The sequence below is a fragment of the Raphanus sativus genome, chromosome 5, assembly GCF_000801105.2.
Source record: "Raphanus sativus cultivar WK10039 chromosome 5, ASM80110v3, whole genome shotgun sequence".
NCBI classification, from domain to species: domain Eukaryota; kingdom Viridiplantae; phylum Streptophyta; class Magnoliopsida; order Brassicales; family Brassicaceae; genus Raphanus; species Raphanus sativus.
Window position 1 is genome coordinate 19,560,891 of NC_079515.1, and position 17,633 is coordinate 19,578,523.

General features: G+C 35.5%; 4 protein-coding genes across 7 annotated transcripts; 1 reads left to right on the plus strand and 3 right to left on the minus strand.

Moving 5' to 3' along the window:
- The first annotated feature begins 1,752 nt into the window (after nt 1-1,752).
- On the plus strand, nt 1,753-3,741 carry LOC108835640 (probable protein phosphatase 2C 10). 2 transcript variants are annotated; one of them, XM_056986669.1, is made up of 6 exons: nt 1,753-1,961; nt 2,053-2,158; nt 2,408-2,647; nt 2,732-3,005; nt 3,104-3,258; nt 3,326-3,741. In XM_056986669.1, exons 2-6 carry the CDS (start codon nt 2,120-2,122, stop codon nt 3,461-3,463), a joined length of 846 nt encoding a protein of 281 aa, XP_056842649.1. In that variant the 5' UTR covers nt 1,753-1,961; nt 2,053-2,119; the 3' UTR covers nt 3,464-3,741. The 2 variants fall into 2 exon arrangements, with proteins under 2 accessions (XP_056842649.1, XP_056842650.1); XM_056986670.1 differs by having other exon boundaries at nt 1,771-1,961; nt 2,060-2,158.
- Nucleotides 3,742-4,656: 915 nt separating this feature from the next.
- On the minus strand, nt 4,657-6,200 carry LOC108860124 (5'-adenylylsulfate reductase-like 4). The gene is made up of 4 exons (XM_018634030.2): nt 5,790-6,200; nt 5,532-5,719; nt 5,321-5,445; nt 4,657-5,240 (listed from the first exon to the last, which is right to left on the minus strand). The coding sequence occupies exons 1-4, from the start codon at nt 5,970-5,972 to the stop codon at nt 4,909-4,911; spliced, it is 828 nt and encodes a 275-aa protein (XP_018489532.2). The 5' UTR covers nt 5,973-6,200; the 3' UTR covers nt 4,657-4,908.
- Nucleotides 6,201-11,984: 5,784 nt separating this feature from the next.
- Nucleotides 11,985-13,570, minus strand: LOC130512826 (actin-binding protein wsp1-like). Its single transcript, XM_057011210.1, has 5 exons — nt 13,213-13,570; nt 13,092-13,141; nt 12,629-12,940; nt 12,337-12,549; nt 11,985-12,243 (listed from the first exon to the last, which is right to left on the minus strand). The coding sequence occupies exons 1-3, from the start codon at nt 13,539-13,541 to the stop codon at nt 12,909-12,911; spliced, it is 411 nt and encodes a 136-aa protein (XP_056867190.1). The 5' UTR covers nt 13,542-13,570; the 3' UTR covers nt 11,985-12,243; nt 12,337-12,549; nt 12,629-12,908.
- Nucleotides 13,571-15,417: 1,847 nt separating this feature from the next.
- LOC130512445 (uncharacterized) lies at nt 15,418-17,627 on the minus strand. 3 transcript variants are annotated; one of them, XM_057010448.1, is made up of 5 exons: nt 17,104-17,627; nt 16,459-17,002; nt 16,280-16,379; nt 16,154-16,216; nt 15,418-15,811 (listed from the first exon to the last, which is right to left on the minus strand). In XM_057010448.1, exons 1-2 carry the CDS (start codon nt 17,579-17,581, stop codon nt 16,542-16,544), a joined length of 939 nt encoding a protein of 312 aa, XP_056866428.1. In that variant the 5' UTR covers nt 17,582-17,627; the 3' UTR covers nt 15,418-15,811; nt 16,154-16,216; nt 16,280-16,379; nt 16,459-16,541. The 3 variants fall into 3 exon arrangements, with proteins under 3 accessions (XP_056866428.1, XP_056866427.1, XP_056866426.1); XM_057010447.1 differs by having other exon boundaries at nt 16,148-16,216; XM_057010446.1 differs by lacking the exon at nt 15,418-15,811 and having other exon boundaries at nt 16,038-16,216.
- Between the last annotated feature and the right edge of the window lie 6 nt (nt 17,628-17,633).

The following is a 17,633-nucleotide window of genomic DNA, read 5'->3' on the forward strand; positions in this document are numbered from 1 at the left end:
GCCTCCCACCAACTGGAGTTTCGGGAAACATCTTCTTCTGGGTTGTCTGGAACCTCTGGAAAACACGTAACCAACTCCTGTTCAAATCACGACAGACATCAGCCTCTTGTGTTGTTACGAAAGCCATCACAAAGCACAAGAGTGGACGCTAGCCCAATTAAGCTTGGAACCAGCGAGCAACAATAAAAAGGATCATGCTTTACTGTTAACTCCCTCAATCCCCATGGAGGCGAGACCCTCTGTAATACGGATGCAGCATGGAACGCGGTCTCCAAATCGGTAGGTTTTGGATGGATCTTCTCTGGACAGGATGCTTCAAATACGCTCGATAGGGTTGGATCTCAACATCAAACGCATATGAATTCGGCCTTTGTAGCGATCCGCGCAGCTCTCACACACGCCATTCATTTTGGCATCACTAAAATCTGGTTTCGATCAGACTCATTTGGCCTCATCAATGCCATTGTTTCGATAAAAAACAAAGAATTTCTATGGAATTCTCTTGGATATCGAGACCTAATTGTCTTCTTTAAATTTCTGTGTTTTTTCTTTTATCCCCAAAGAACAAAATGGGTATGCTGATTGTTTGGCTAAAGCTTCATTGTGTAATGTGCACATTTTCTGGGCCAGACCTAATTTTCAATTTTAATGAGTTATGTGGTTAAAAAAAACCATAAATTTACCAATTATGATTTAATTAGTTTTTAAATCTAGAGTAAAACAAAAAAATGGGTATATCAATTTTGTTTTCTAAAGCATTATTTTGTAAACTATAGAGAAAAATATTGTTGTACGAATATATTTTCTTTTTTATTTTTCTCATTTAATTTGTTAATAATACATTAGATATAGTCAAATCAAAAAAATTAAATACAAAATTAGCACAATAAAAAATTTACAATTACAACTCAATCAATCATCCGTTAAGTTTGCGGTTTCCATCATGTGTGCTTGTATGGGTTGGGTATAGAGAAGTGCTTTGGGCCCTCAATGTTGTAGGCTAGAGAATTTGGTCTACCAAATCTTAACTTTTTAGGATGACAAAAAAAAAATCTTAACTTTTTAGTTGGCGAGTCCCTCCCTCATACATATATAAACAGAATTTAGTCTCACATTATGATATATGTAGACTTTTAACATCAGTAACTAATGCCACTGTTATTAGTCACCTTCCGTGGTAAGAATTTGGGGAACAGTTTGTGATACTTTTGACTTGGTGCATCTACAAGCTTTCCAGTTTCCCATTGCTACTGAACTAGTCTTATGTGTATGATTATGATATCGATAGATGTTTGGAAATTTCTCTCCACGTAATTTTTGTTTTCATTTACAAATTAGAAAATGAAAAGGTCTACTTTTCAATTACATTATTCAATTTAGGCTATGAAGTTTCTGTGGTTGATAAAAATGTATTCCACTGCAATTTTATATGACCCACAGATGTAAAACCAACGCAGTTGTTTTATTGTTTAGAAGAAAAATACACATATTTATAAATTTATGGACTTTTAACGATAAATATTTCATTATATAACTTTTTGTTGCTGGCCGGGCAAAGACAAAATCAGAATAGAAGAACAATGTACAACTGTTGTTCAAAAAAAATAATATAATAATAATGTACAACTCAACTTTTATTTCCACACCAAAAAATACAGAAGAAAAAGCCAGAGAGACTACTTTTAAGACACGGCGAGAAAGTCAACGAGGGAAGCCCAAATACAAGGAAAGGGATGATTTTTCATTTATTAAATAAAAAGACAAGAAAGGAAGAAAATCAGACAGGCAAAACAATTAAGTCTACTTGGTCGTCGTCTTCCACTAATTATCTGGTTTTTATCGAAGACTTTTAGAGAAGTACATTTGCAGTCTGTCAATAACCCTTTCGTCACGGAATTACTCCAAGCCGCGTAGTGGTCGACTCCAAAATCATCCTCTCTTTATGGCTCTCCGATTTTGAGGTAATCCTCTCTACTGGGTTCCCTCTGATTTATCTATTTTATTACGAGTCGATCTTTTTTGTGGGTTTAGGGTTTCTCGATTTATGTAAAGTTTTCAGGGTCTTGAAATCTTGGAGAAGGTGTTTGCGGAGTCAATTAAAATCAAACATCTGCTTCTCATGGCGAGCTTCTGTTGCTTCGGTTCTTCAGACTACGATGTATGCAAACTCTTGTCTTTCCTTAATATCTTTTTTTTTGTAGAATTGACTTGTTAAATTGATTCTTGCAAGTCTAATTTTAGACTGAAATCGAATCAATGTTTTGGGTCAACGTGCTGGAAGACTTGGTCCTATTGTGTAGTTTTTACACCAATCTGGGTTTAATGCCTTAGCAATTTGTGAAACTGTCTACTGATAAGAGTTATAGATTTTCTTCTCTGAGGTCTTGTAACAATTGTTTTTTTACAGCTCGTGACTGGGAGGGCTTCATCTAGTTCTGGGAAAGGAAAAAACAGCGATGGTGAGATTAAATTTGGTTACAGCTTGGTGAAAGGGAAAGCTAATCATCCAATGGAAGATTATTATGTCTCCAAATTCACGAAAGTCGATGGCAAGGAGCTCGGTTTGTTTGCTATCTACGATGGTCATTTGGGCGAACGTGTTCCTGCTTATCTTCAGAAGCATTTGTTCTCCAACATTCTCAAAGAGGTCCTACAATTTTTTTTTTTTTACTCACAGCTTCTATCTCGTGCTTGTTCCTCCTTTTTAACCTTTGTCTGTGTGTGTGTTCAGGAGCATTTTTGGTATGATACTCAGAGAGCACTAATTGCTGCCTATGAGAAGACAGACCAGACCATTCTGTCACATTCTGACCTAGGCCGTGGTGGCTCAACCGCCGTAACCGCTATTCTGCTGGATGGACGACGTTTGTGGGTGGCAAATGTGGGTGATTCCCGGGCTGTTTTGTCACGAGGTGGTCAGGCTATACAGATGACTGTTGATCACGAGCCCCACACTGAAAGGTTAAGCATTGAGGATAAAGGAGGCTTCGTATCAAACATGCCAGGTTGGTTACTCTTATTAGATTTTCATACCAAACACATCACTAAGTTATTCAAGCATCCGATCCGTAAACATGTGTTTGTCTTTGTGTTTTTCTTTTAGGAGATGTGCCTCGTGTTAACGGGCAGCTAGCAGTTTCCCGTGCTTTTGGGGACAAAAGCCTCAAAACACATCTGCGGTCAGATCCAGACGTTAAAGATTCGTCGATAGATGCTCACACTGATGTTCTAGTTCTTGCTAGTGACGGTCTATGGAAGGTAAAACAATATGGTGTATTCTGTTTTGAATAAGCGGTTTTTGGTTCTGATGTGTAATGGTATATAGGTGATGGCTAACCAAGAAGCGATTGATATCGCCAGAAGAATCAAAGATCCAGTGAAAGCAGCAAAAGAACTAACGACCGAAGCACTAAGAAGAGACAGCAAAGATGATATATCTTGCATCGTCGTCAGATTGAGGTGATGGAATTTTATTCTACAAAACCACCAGAAAACAAAAGGATGAAACTCATTAGAAATGGAAGAAACCAAATAAATAAAGTTTGATTATCAAGAATAGAAGACGATGTAAAATGTATTTTTAATATATTTTTGTTTCCTCCGGTGTAAAATGGTTGATCGGTTTTCCGGATGTTTGGGAATTTGATTGGTTTGATTTGTGTAAGTGAGTGAGAATCATATTATTTGGTGTATAAACACAACTTTTCTTCTGCTTTGATCTGAGAAGATTACTACAAGGCATGTGTGTGTGTGTATATCTGTTCTTCAGTACTCTTCATGTCTGAAACTTAGTTACAAATAGGGTTTCATTTTTTTACTATAGCCCCAAAATTTAACAAATTTTTCCGAATTTTGATCTCCTTGTAGCAGTAACTAGTCTCAGAGGATTGAGTAACACAATTTTTGTGTACAATGATACCTGATGACAAAATTTGATTTATTATCAAGTTTAAGTTCAGCCTAATATCACCAAAAGAATATATATTTGCACAAAACAGATGGTAATTTGTCATGGATATTAATCACATCTGATAACAAAAACATACACAATATTATATAACATTTTCGTTATATAAAGAATTACACATTATATAAGATCTTTGTTACATATATACATACAAATCCCTGGTAGGTTTTCATTTTATATATAGTTAATAAAGTAGTATCAGCAGTTTTGAGAACTTTCAATTAATTTATCAGGAAAAGAAATGCAAATGGCTGTACAACTAGAGGAATATAATTGGGGTGAATGAATCATTTCTTTTGTGAAACTGCTTAAGAAAACAAGTTAGACTGATGCCTCAGTTGTAAAGCTTTGATTAATTGAAGATTAACTAGCCAAATAGATTTGGTGCAAGTCTGAGATTCATGTATTTTGTGAAACTGTTTGAGGAAACAAGTTAGAAGCAACAATCAATTATGATATACTCCCTCCGTTTCAAATTATATGTCGTTCTAGAGCAAAATTTTTGTTTCAAAATAAGTGTCGTTTTCGGTTTTCAATGCAAAATTTATTGAAAATATTCTCTATTCTATTTTTATATTGGTTGATGTGTATTGGTAATAGTATTTTTATTTTGGAAATATGTAAAATTAAATATTTTCTTAATCTGTGTGAAAAGACTTAGAACGACATATAATATGAAACAGAGGGAGTAATATTGACAGAAATATCATGAATTGACTTCTATAATGTTGCCATCCATACACTTTTGGTACAAAATGTTCAGCTATGAATTATACAGGAACGAGGCAAAACTGTATCCCAAAAAAGGTGCAACATATGGCTGATAGTATACAGCCAAGTATTTTAGCTGACCACATTTGCTATCTTTTTTAGAATTTTGAAGTCACTGAGAAGATGAACTTCCTCTGTTTGAAGTCACTAGGAGGACCATGTTCTAGCGTTCATCGCTCTATAAGATGAATGCATAACTGTACAGCCCGGCTCAGAAACCCCACGGTGTGTTCTTGCAGGCTTTCCTGCCTCGTGTTATGAGCAATCCGTCTCCAAGTGTACTTCATCAACACAACGAGCGCAGGATAAACCAAATAGAGCAATCTCAACAGAACGAATACGACAGCAAGAGCCAAACAGGTCTCTTGGCGAATCATGTTCTCGGGTGATCTAGCCCATGTGAAAGGGCAGTTCTCTGTCTCAGTGTTGTTTTCGTTGTTCCCCTTAAGATGAGGAACCGGTACGCTTTTCTCGATGGAAGTCTTATCCAGCGTCTCAATGCCTACACTCCCATGAACATTTCTCATGTTAGTTTCTCCAGTTGAGTTGTTCTGAACATCTGCAAAGAGCAAAACACCTTACCGGTAACATCGCTGTAGAACGCAACAAGAGAATCAAGAAGTCTAGTTCCTCGGTATCGTGCCATCATCGTTGAATTCACAAGAAAGAGAGTAGGAAAGCCATGAACTCCATACTTAGAGAGGGTGCTGCACCACAACAACAACAAGTGATCAAAAATGATGATCATCACTACACTGAGAGGGGCATTGTGTTTAACAACCAACACACCCACCTTGGCTTAACGGATGAGTCCTTAATTGCAAAGTGAGGAATTGAGGAGTAAAGAGAAGAGATGACATGGAAGGTTGGTCTAAAGGAGGTTGAGAAAGGACACCATGATGCATAGAAGAGCAAAGCCACATAGTTACACTTGTTTTCATGAATCATATCCAACGCTGTTTGTAACCAACGCTCATCACCCTAAACTCGATGAAAACAAACAAAGATTCAATCAATTGGGCGTAAATGTTGTGGGAAACTTTCTCGGTACCTCCGTGACGGCAAGAAAATGAAGAGGCTCGTCAGAAAGTGGACAGGTCGGATCGCGTAGCTCAAAAAAGGTGTAATCTTTAGCAGACCTCGGAGCACAAATCGGAACCCTAACGCAGAAGGCAATGAATGTTTGATTCCCAAACACAATCAACAACAGCATCAAAAAGATCCGTTTCTCCATACTAGTTGATACCCTTTCTTCTTTCCCCCAACAGAATTCAAGAAAACAAACCAGAAAAGCTGAGAAGTTGATATCTCTTCCAACGAAATCAATAGCGGTAAGGAGGTGTTGGAAGATAAAAACGGGGGAAAATGAGAGGAAGAAGAAGCGGTTGTGGTTGCTGGGCGAGAGAACTCGGATTTGCTCGTAGGAACAAAGCAAAGCCTGAAGAATGCGACTATAAAAGTAAATTATATGAACCGGAATTCTTTTAGAATAAATTGGCCAATTAGGCTTATCCTTCCTTTTCTACTTTTAATTTATAGTTTTGTCTCATTATATATTTAATTATTTTTAATACGAAATTAATCTTATAGCCCTCTAATTTAATTTATAAACTGCGGTTTCTATTTGATTATTAAACATTTATGTAGTTTATGTTTTGTTTATTTATTAAACTAATCATTTATGTAATTTTTACAATATTTTAAATATATTCATCCAAATATAATTCAATTTTGTAATTTTGTTTAGTTTATACAATATTTAATATATGTATACTATATAATCAGTTATATATTTATTAAAATAGTAAAAAGGAACACGTATATCCATCAAAATATAATTTTGATTTCATATTTTAATTTTTATAAACAAATCATGATAAATATAAAACATATAAACTGATGAAATTAATAAAACTAAATATAAAACTAGGCAAAACTTATTTATATTTTCTATAACATTAAGGGCAAATCTTCAAAAATAGCATTTTTTAAGTTTTTATCACAAAAATAGCATTCGAAAAATAAAATAATCAAAATAGCATTTTTGTTTTGAAAATTTTAATATTTATTTTTTTATTTTTAAAGATTTGAACAGATTCCTAAAACCCTACCCCTTAACTCTAAATCCTAAGTCTTAGAGTAATTAACTCGAGGGTTATAAATGCATATTTACCTTTCAATAAAACTTTTTTTAGTCATTTTTTTCATTGTGATGCTATTTTATGACAAAAATTTGGTTTAGTGCTATTTTTGTTTTTTCTCTAACATTAAACCTTTGAAATATATATATATATATATATAATTTATTTACATATGCATAAAAACATAACAAAATGCCTTAACTATAGCTTATTAATTATATATTAGTCAAATATAAATATACTATCTACATTACATATAACATCAATATTGTTCTTTTTTTTTTTTTTTTTTTTAGCAACATCAATATTGTTCTTACAAATTTGAAAATATAGGTTCCAGGATCTTTTGAGCTAGTAACCGACAAAAATTTTTTATTACATATTTGTAAATATAAAATTTATTACTCAACCAAAATAAATAATTTAACAAGTGGGAAGTAAGAGGAAGACAGTTGAGAGAACCTAGCAGAAAGAGATGTGGAAACAAAAACTTTTATATGTCCAGCCGGACAGGGAGAAGTGGATAAGCTGTTTTGGCGAATTGTATGGTTGTTGGTAGTGTCATTTATAACTCCTTTACAAATATTAGGTAGATAGTCGTTCTAAACTTCTAATGTTAAACCAATTTGAAGAGTCTAATACAATTCATCACATTTGCCAAAGTGATATGTGTCAAAGACCTCACAAGTATGATCCTAGCGCTGGCATCTCTCTCTCTCTCTCTCTTCTCTCTCTCTCTCTCTCTCTCTCTCTCTCTCTCTCTCTCTCTCTCTTCTCTCTCTCTCTCTCTCTCTCTCTCTCTCTCTCTCTCTCTCTCTCTCTCTCTCTCTCTCTCTCTCTCTCTCTCTCTCTCTCTCTCTCTCTCTCTCTCTCTCTCTCTCTCTCTCACACACACACACAATTATTTGTAGTTTCATCGTCTCATGATGAGTTTTCTGAACCCACTAGCTAGTGCCACAAAATCCAGTAGTATGCCTTAATTCTCTTAATCACCTTTAGATTCGGTACCACAAAAATAAAGTAATGATCTTTCTTTTTTCTTTTGTAAGTTTGGACATTTAATCTTAAATGCCCAAAACTTTCACGTTTTGTGCATTGAGCTCTCTTCTTTAAAACATTGGAGAGTTTGACTTAAATTTCCATATCCAATGCATGTCTTTTTTTCCAATCACTTCTTCGATCTTCATTGTATTTAGCATTTTGATTCTAACCACTTGTGTTGAGTCTTCCATTTTTTGGGCAGTCCTTTGTTAAATCTTTTCACCATATTATTGAAGTTCTTTCCGATCAAGCTCACATGCTCCTCTAGTTTTGACCCTCTTATCCTCATGATTTGCGGCAAACACAATTCTTTTGACCAGATGACATGAGGAGTCCGACGAGTTTGTCAAACTGAATCTCATTATAATTCATTATGGATTTTATCACTGCCTTGTAGGATTCAAACCTGATAGGGAAACACCTGATGAGTTTCTTAACTAGCTTCTTCTCATTGTATTTCTTCTCTAAGACTGCTGATTTATTGGCTATGGTGTTTAATTCTGAGGCAAAGCTTCATAACGACTCATCTTCACGCATTATTAGATTCTTGAACTTAGTAGCAAGATGATTCAGACACGCTTGCATCTCCTTTAAAATAGTTGACCAAGGTATCTTAAGCAGCTTTGGCAGATTTTCATCGTTAAATGATTTTGAACTAATCAATATCCACTATAGATAAGATGGTGAACTTGGCCTTAGAGTTGAACTTAGATCCATTATTTTATTCTTTTCTTCATTCTTTTCTTCAGTTGTCCATTAATTTAGCAGCTTGGTGACCTCCTTGTTTTTCTAGAACGTGGATATACGAAATATTTTTGAATGAAAGATTCATTCTCTGTAAATACATTTATTAAAAATCACTTAAACAAACTTTACTGACTTATTTAATTAAATTTATGTAACTAGACACAACTTGCATATCACGACTGACCAATTTCTAACTATCCATGATATCCTAAAGCAATAACAATTTAATCTCTCGCACAAATTTCACTCATTAAGAACCATAACCGATGATCCTTTTGATTGTGTGTCTTTCGCTCTAAAAACGGCTTACTTAATCACATTTCGGTCTCTTTCTCTTTATAGTAGAGCATTTCTAAATCTCGAATATACTCATTCCATCTCAGCCACATCCTCATTTCATGATCACAATCTTCTTGATCTCTAGGGCCCAAACCGAGTTCTTAATCTACTCAACATTTCTTGAGCTTACAACAATGTGAGGCTCCACACTTATTGTATGTTGCGGTAGAGTTAAAGCCAATGTATGGAACTAAATCTCTACACTATTTTTCTTGCTAAACTTGTAAATATCATATTTAGGATGAATCTCTAAACTTGTAAATACCATATTACATAATGACCCGTTTTTGTATATTCTAGTATTTCGATATCGGAGTCTAGAACCCGTTCGGATATTTTATATATCGGATATTACCATTTCGTGTTCAGTTATTTTGGATCAGGTTCAGATATTTAGATGTTGAAAAAAATCAAATTCTTCATTGCTCAAATTTTTGTACTTCAAAACTTGCCATTAACTTAACTGAATTTCTAATTTTTAATTGGTTGGACGGTTAATATAATTTGGGATTAAATTTTGAAAATAGAAAGACGCTAATCTGGTTGTTATTTTGAGATTTTGGATGCAATATTTGTTAATGCAGGAAACAATAAGGATGACATGTATTTTAAGTGAGTATTAAATCATTTTGTCCATAATTATATGTATATTATTTGATCTTGAACCATGTTTAACATCAATATAAATATTTTGAATAAAATGAGAAAAGTAAACTAAAAATATAGGATTAGTATACATATGTTCAGTTATATTCGGATATCAATTCGGGTTCAAAAGTTTTCTAATATTTCCTAACTCTATACTCATTCAGATATTTGCTACTTCGATTTGGATTTTGGTTTGATTTTTCCGAGTAGGATTCGGGTACGAGTTTGGGTATTCAGGTAAAATTCTCATGCTTACCGCTAGATAAAACAACAGTATTTTTCCGTCCTTAAGCTTTGATAGTTGGAACGCAGTGAGGTATTATTTTATAAATGTGAGGATGCTATCATCAATGTAAAATAATATCTCACTACGCTCAAGCAGACATGCGATTGTCATAAAGCCGTGAAATAAACCTGCTCAAGGCTACCATTCTTCCTTTCAACTTATGTACTTATTTAGGGCTTCAAGGTGAACGGATTGCGTAGATTTCCTTTAGTTGTTTGGGGTTAGCCTTGATATTGTGATGCGTTACTATGTATCCCAAAAAAATTCCTAAAGCTCAGCATTTGGAGGGATTGAGATTCTTGTTGTATTTCATGCCAAATTGTTATTGTAAAATAAAGCAAAGTTCTTGTTAATAGTACACAAACATGAATCTTCATAATACATAAACATGAAGTAATGCAGTAAAAAGGAAAAGGGAAAAATAAATAAAATAAATGTTTATTAATTAATAGAACAGAAGTACAATGTACTGGTTCTTGAATCCTAGTTTTAGATGCATGCCCTGTTCGAAAATTCGTTAGGCGCTATACGTGCGGTCGGGTAGCGCCTAGCGCCGAATCAATAAACCGGGGATTATACGGGGATAACTCGGAGAGTTATTTTAAGTGTTTTAGTTATCTTTTAAGGATATATAGTAGGTCTGTGGAAAGACTAACGTAATATAACCTAGTCCAGTGGACTGCGCCATGTTTTAAATGCCACTGGACCCGGGTTCAAACCCTTGGAACCCCAATTTTATTGTTTATAATTAAAATTTAGGTTTAATAACAGAGAAAAGACAGAAATATCCCTATCTTCAACCTCCATGACCTCTGCGATTTTTTAAGATCTACAGCCGCTTTTTTTTTCTGTTTTTCGATTTCAGTGATTTCTGTTGTAATTTTAATAGGGTTTCATCAAACTATAACAAATCTAAGATATATACGTGATTACCAGCTTAAAATCTTACGAAAAAATGAGTTGATTCAAATTTCCGATTTTTAAGCCCGATTTTCACCAAACGCCACGGTTCCACACCGTCTCACGCTGTTTCGCCGATTAACCGCCCGCCGAGAACGCGTTTTAGAACAGGGGATGCATGCTTCTATAGTCGGAAATCAATAATAGTTTATCATTTTTTTTGAGGTCTACGAATCTTTTTTATAGATTTTAGTAGTCGAAATCTATGTTAGTAGATCATTATATACCCTAAAATATATAAATATATTTTTTGAATATAAGTTTTCCATTTTATATGGAGGCACGAAAAAAATAATTCTAGAACCAAAAATCATTTAAACAGGAGAAGAAAATTGATATTACACTCTGATATGAGTTTTTTTTCTTTTTAAATTAATTATCCTTGCATTTGTCTTGCCTTATCTCACTACAAGAAAACAGATGTTTAACGAGGGCCATTTTCCTCGTTAATTCCTCGTAAAAGGATGTTTACGAGGAATTAACGAGGAAAAGTGTTTCGTCGTTGATCGTCCGTCGTAACAGAACTTTCGTCGCCATTTCCTCGTAGACTAGCGAGTCTTTCATTTCCACGTAAAGACGAAGTTAATATTTCGTCGTAAGTTCCTCGCCGCTATTCCTCGTAAATCACTCGCGGACTTTCCTCGTACAAACCACGCGAATCACGCGTCGTTACTTACACGTAAGATCCTTGAAAAGAAATCCTCGTACATTCCATGTAATATCCTTGAAAAGGTTTCCTCGTAAAATCCATGTAGAATCGTTGAAACATTTTCCTCGTAAAAACCTCGTAAGGCTTTCCTCGTAAATTCCTCGGAAATCATTTCGACGTAAATAACTCGTATAATGCCAATTTTCGAATTAATAAAAATATTATTTGATATAATAATTATTAATTTAATAAAATAAAAGTATTTAAATATTTGGGTTTATAAATAAATTTTAAATAAAATTCAAAAGCAACAAAATATTTTATATATAATTAAGTTTTGGATTTTATAATACATAAACCGAAAAAAAAACTAAAAAAACTAAGGCTCGTTCATGGCCTCGTAGAATTCCTCGCTCCTCCTCGTAACATCCTCCTCGTTATGTGTGCCCGATGACTCGCCTGGAATGGGATTTTGTTGTTTCATGTTCCTCAACAAAGCTTCCCATTCCGGGTTTGTGGACGCTATAACGTCGATGAAGGCCTCGAGTCCACTCACACGGCTTTTTGTCGCGCCCAGCTCGGAACGCAACTGAGTGACTTCTTCGGTCTGTCTCTGAGCATAAGACGATGTCGCTCTCGGGACATCATTGACGGAACCGATCCCCAACGTACGTCCCTTTTTCTTAGGGACAACCTTAAAAACAAAAAAAAAAATATTTGTTAGTTAAATTTAAAAGGTAAATTTAATGAATTAATAATTAAAAAGATATAATGTTAAAAAATTTACCTCCTCGTAAATCTTATCCACTTCAGTTGTGGATAAGGTAACGGGTAATCCGTCGGCGGACTGCTGGGTCAGCTGAGTCTGGCGCTCCTCAACCCGAGCAATAACGTCGTTGTAGATTAGCTCGGACTTGCCATCTAAAAACTGGCCCGCCTTGTTCTTGTGGGTCCGCTCGTAAAGTTCCGGAAGAGTCGGGAGACGTCCCAACTCTTTGGCCTAAAAATATTTAAGAAAATTGTTAGAAATATATTTATATTAAAATTAATAATTAAAAAATTATTATTTAATTACATACCATTTGCAAACGGACACCGGCATGGGGTTTTTGGCCCGCAGAGTGTAGCATCGGGCCGTTACCGTGCTCGTCTACCGTGTTACGGGCGGCAGCACAAATGTTTGCGATCCTAATGGAGTTGGGATCCTTCCAGTAACGGATGAGGCCGTCCCAAACACCCGTGGTAAGCTCAGCAGGTTTGCCACGGGTGTACCCCTTGACGATCCAGTCGCCCTTCCAGTTGCAAACCGTGTCCGCCAAGCGAACTTGCGCCTTCGCGTAAAACGCCTTCCTCACTCTCTCACTGACCCCGATAGACCAATGATACTTTTGCTGCAAAAAAAAAACTTAATAATCTGTTATTTTAAGAAAAAAATATAAAATAATTAATTAATAGAATTACTTACAGCGTAAATCTTGAACCACGTCTTTCTGATGTAGATCGGCGTCAACTTCCAGTTTGGATGCGCCATGGAGAAGTAACCTTTAATCGTCTCGGTTACATCTGTCGCAAGGCAATTGTCAACCCCAAACCTGGAAAAAATGAAAATTTAAATTATTTAATGAAGTTATAAATTAAAATAATTAATTAAAAATGCACTTACCACAAAGTCCCGTCGGGTCTTTCGGGGTCTATGATTGGTAAACCAGCTCTGCCTGGCATACCGAGAATATCCTCGACAGTGTACTGCGAGAAGGGAACAGTAGGTGGCACCATGAGATCGGAATGAACAGCGGCGGGAATCTCAGGAGGAGCCATCGGAGGAGCTACCGGAGGAGCCACCGGAGGAGCCATCGGCTGAGCCATCGGAGGAGGCATCGGAGGGAAGAAATGCTGAGTCTCGGGAACAGACTCCTGATCTGAAGAACCGGAACCGCCGGCACCTGAAGAAGAACCTGGCGGGTCTAACTGACTACCAGGCTCACCGAACATCTCTCTGTAGTGAGCAGTAAGCCTGTTCGCACGAACCTGCAAAAATATATATTTTTGAGTTTATGATCATCAATAATTAAAAATCTATCAACAATAATTAAAAAATCTATCTAACGAACATAAAATCCGTAAACCTATCTAAATTCCCTAAACTAACCACCTAAACTAACGACCTATCTAAATTCCCTAAACTAATTATGGGGCGAGGAAATTACCATTTTCGAAGGAGAGAGGAATGGGAGAGGAGTTGGAGACGAAATTGGGAGGAAATGGAGAGGAAGTTGGGACGAATGGAGAGTGTGAGGTTGTATATATAACTTACGAAGGTCTCGCAATTTCCTCGTAGAGTTACGAGGAATTAAAGAGGCCCGTCTTTCTGTTCCTCGTAAAAACCTCGTAACCTTACGAGGAAATTGCGAGGCCCGTCCCAAATCAAACGAAGAAATAGCGAGGCCCGTGTTTCTATTAGCCTCGTAGATTACGAGTTTTTAACGAGGTAAATTTCTAAACCTCTAAAATCGAAACCCCAAACCCTAAACCCCATCTTTCTTATATTCTACCTCAAAATATATCTTCCTTATAACCTCAATATCTTCTTAACATTTCAAACCTCAAAATTTAAAACCACAATTATTTAAACTTCTAATATCAATCTCTTCTTTCTAATATAAACATATACAAAATCAAATTATTTATTTAAATTTTTTATTTTGCAACAAAAATATAATCTTTTGAAGATTTGAAAATATAATCTTTTCAAAATTATAAAATTATTAATTGAGTTTGGAGTTTAGGATTTAGAAAAAATAGATAAGAAAGATGGGGTTTGGGTTTAGGGTTTAGGGGTTTAGACAATAAATATCGTTAAAACCTCGTAAACCCACGAAGAAATAACGCGAAAAAAAAAAGAAAGCCTCGGTAATTCCATGTAAGCTTACGAGGTCTTTACGACGATTCTGTATTACGTGGAATTAACGAGGCCCGCGTTTCTCTTTTTTTCTATTTTCCTAGTTATTTCGTCGTAAACTACGAGGAATTAACGAGGTTTGCTTTCTAAACCTCTAAAATCAAAAACCCCAAACCTTAAACCCCATCTTTCTTATATTCTACTTCATATATTCATAACATATCTTCCTTTTAACCTCAGTATTCTTAACATTTCAAACCTCAAAATTTATAACCACAATTCTTTAACTTCTAATATCAATCTCTTCTTTCTAATATAAACGTATACAAAATTTATTACCACAATTCTTTAACATCTAATATCATTTGAAGATTTGAAAATATAATCTTTTGAAGATTTGAAAATATAATCTTTTGAAGATTTGAAAATATAATCTTTTGAAGATTTTAAATTATAATCTTTTGAAAATTATAAAATTATTAATGGGGTTTGGAGTTTGGGATTTAGACAAAATAGATAAGAAAGATGGGGTTTGGGGTTTAGGGTTTAGGGGTTTAGACAACATATCTCGTTAAAACCTCGTAAACCCACGAGGAAATAACGAGGAAATAAAAAAACAGAAAGCCTCGGTAATTCCACGTAAGCTTACGAGGTCTTTACGACGATTCTGTCTTACGTGGAATTAACGAGGCCCGCGTTTTTCTTTTTTTCGATTTTCCTCGTTATTTCGTCATAAACTACGAGGAATTAACGAGGTTTGCTTTCTTAACGCCTAAAATCAAAAACCCAAACCACAAACACCATCTTTCCTATCTTCTACTCTTCATATTCCAATCCCAAACCTCAATCTTTTATTTTTCATTCAAAACCTCAAACCTCAATATATTTTTTTTTTATAAACATTCCCAAATTCTTTATAAACATTCCCAAATTCTTATAATCTCAATACATTAAATAATTTTTCATGATTAAAATAATCGAATCACATGCATTAAGTCTGAAAATCAATCATATTAAAACACAAATACATCAATCGGATACATTTTCGTCATCACTAGAAACATCATCATTTTCATTAAACTCGTCTTCAACAGCTTCGTCTGTGCCATCGTCAGTAAGATCTTCATACTCATGATTATGCGGATCAATGAGAAGAATGTCATCAATTTGTTGTTCAGGTTCCTCGACTTCATTTATCTGTTCTTCTTGCAATGGTGGTTCTTCTCCACTAATGATTCGTCCTCGAGGTGTAACTTTGATCACGGATAACCAATTTATTCCCGATTCTCTCATCCGAGGGTATGGAAGGTAGCTAACTTGATCTGCTTGTGAAGCTAAGATGAAAGGCTCGAATTTGTTGTACCTGAAAAATAAAGAAAACATAGAAGTAAGCTTATTCTGCTCATGTATGCCAAATAAAGAATTTGTTGTACCTTCGTCCACCATTGACATCAACTACACCGAATTTGTTAAACCGAACACCTCTGTTGACGACGGGGTCGAACCACTGACATTTGAAGAGGAGGCATTTCAGCTTCAATATCCCTGGAAATTCCACTTCAATAATCTCTGTCAAGATACCATAGAAATCGGTTTCCCCTTTCACACATATTCCATAGTTACTGGTCGCCCGCTGTCTACCATACTCATATGTGTGAAAAGTATAGCCTCGTGTGAAATACATCTGTGAGGTGGTGACCTTTACATGTGGAGATTGAATTACTTCATGTAACCACTTAGGATAATCTGCATCGTCGTCAAAATCAACCTGCAAAAACAAAATGAATGTTAAAATACATATCATTTATGAATAATGACTTTGAGTTAATACCTGATTCTTCAACCACTTTATAAAGTGTTGATCTTTCCTTTTGTCTACGTCAGTTGTGGATATACCTGAGAATGTTTCTTCGACTTGTGAAACAAATAGGCTGTAAAATCACATTTTATATTAATTAATATTTGGCAATTATATATATGTGTTAATTTATATGTGTCCATTTATGTTACCTTTCAAAATAACGAATCAATGGATCCTCACAATTGAGTAGAATATAGGTGTGTGCAGTATGAGCGTCTTCTTCACTCGACCATCAAACCTCTTTTGATTTCCCACCCAGTCGCCCAATCTGGCTAAAGATGTCTGGAACACCAGCAACTGCGTATGTTGGCGCAACACCACCATCATCATATCTCCTTGGAGCTCTTTTCCGGGTACGTACTTTTGACGCAAAGTAGTACGATGTGAAGTGAGAAGTTTCTTCCGTCAAACTTCCAGCAATTATAGAACCTTCAACCTTTGCAAGGTTCTTTGCTTTTCCCTTAAAATATTTCATGGCTCGCTCATACTGATACATCCATCCGTAATGTACAGGTCCACGAAGCAATGCCTCATATGGGAGGTGCACAGCTAGATGCTCCATGACGTCAAAAAACCCAGGAGGAAATATCTTCTCCAAGTTGCACAATAAGATGGGAATGTTCTCTTGAAGCTGTTCCACGACTTCTACTTTAAGAGTGCGGGTGCTCAGATCCCTGAAAAATGCTCCAATGCCTTGTATATTCCAAAAACAATTATACACATTATTAGTCATATATTATTTCAAACTAAATCATTATATATAAAATTACTGCAATATATAATATATATAGTACCTGCAAGTGCTTCATGTACGTTTGTAGGAAGTAGCTCCGCAAAAGCAAAGGGAAGTAGTCGTTGCATAAAGACATGACAGTCATGACTCTTCATCCCGGAGAACTTTTGACCCTTTTCAACGCATCTAGACAGATTTGAAACATACCCATCGGGGAATTTAACTTCTGATGCTACCCAGTTGAACAACACCGACTTTTTGTCTGAAGACAATCTGAATATCGGAACAGGAACTTGCCCATTGCTGTTTATATGTAACTCACTTCTTGAGCAAATATCCGGCAAGTCTAACCTTGATTTTATGTTGTCTTTTGTCTTCCCCGGGACATTCAATATTGTATTCATGATGTTCTCAAAGAAATTCTTCTCTATATGCATCACATCGAGGTTGTGGCGCAGAAGAAGATCCTTCCAATATGGCAACTCCCAAAATATACTCTTCTTGTGCCAGTTGTGATGAACACCGTAAGAATCAGGCATATTAGGGGGGACATGCCAATTACCACCACGAGGAACTGTTTCCAAAGCTCCA

Excerpts from the sequence above, each read along its gene's own strand:
- LOC108835640 (XM_056986669.1), top strand. The coding sequence starts at position 2,120 with ATGGCGAGCTTCTGTTGCTTCGGTTCTTCAGACTACGAT. Across the intron at positions 3,006-3,103 it reads CTTCGTATCAAACATGCCAG|GAGATGTGCCTCGTGTTAAC; the intron begins GTTGGTTACTCT and ends TTTTTCTTTTAG. Across the intron at positions 3,259-3,325 it reads CTAGTGACGGTCTATGGAAG|GTGATGGCTAACCAAGAAGC; the intron begins GTAAAACAATAT and ends AATGGTATATAG.
- LOC108860124 (XM_018634030.2), bottom strand. The coding sequence starts at position 5,972 with ATGGAGAAACGGATCTTTTTGATGCTGTTGTTGATTGTGTTTGGGAAT. Across the intron at positions 5,720-5,789 it reads ATTTTCTTGCCGTCACGGAG|GGTGATGAGCGTTGGTTACA; the intron begins GTACCGAGAAAG and ends CATCGAGTTTAG. Across the intron at positions 5,446-5,531 it reads GACTCATCCGTTAAGCCAAG|CACCCTCTCTAAGTATGGAG; the intron begins GTGGGTGTGTTG and ends GTTGTGGTGCAG.
- LOC130512826 (XM_057011210.1), bottom strand. The coding sequence starts at position 13,541 with ATGTTCGGTGAGCCTGGTAGTCAGTTAGACCCGCCAGGTTCTTCTTCA. Across the intron at positions 13,142-13,212 it reads AGACCCGACGGGACTTTGTG|GTTTGGGGTTGACAATTGCC; the intron begins GTAAGTGCATTT and ends CATTTTTTCCAG. Across the intron at positions 12,941-13,091 it reads TGTAACCGAGACGATTAAAG|CAAAAGTATCATTGGTCTAT; the intron begins GTTACTTCTCCA and ends TTTTTTTTGCAG.
- LOC130512445 (XM_057010448.1), bottom strand. The coding sequence starts at position 17,581 with ATGCCTGATTCTTACGGTGTTCATCACAACTGGCACAAGAAGAGTATA. Across the intron at positions 17,003-17,103 it reads CGTACATGAAGCACTTGCAG|GCATTGGAGCATTTTTCAGG; the intron begins GTACTATATATA and ends GGAATATACAAG.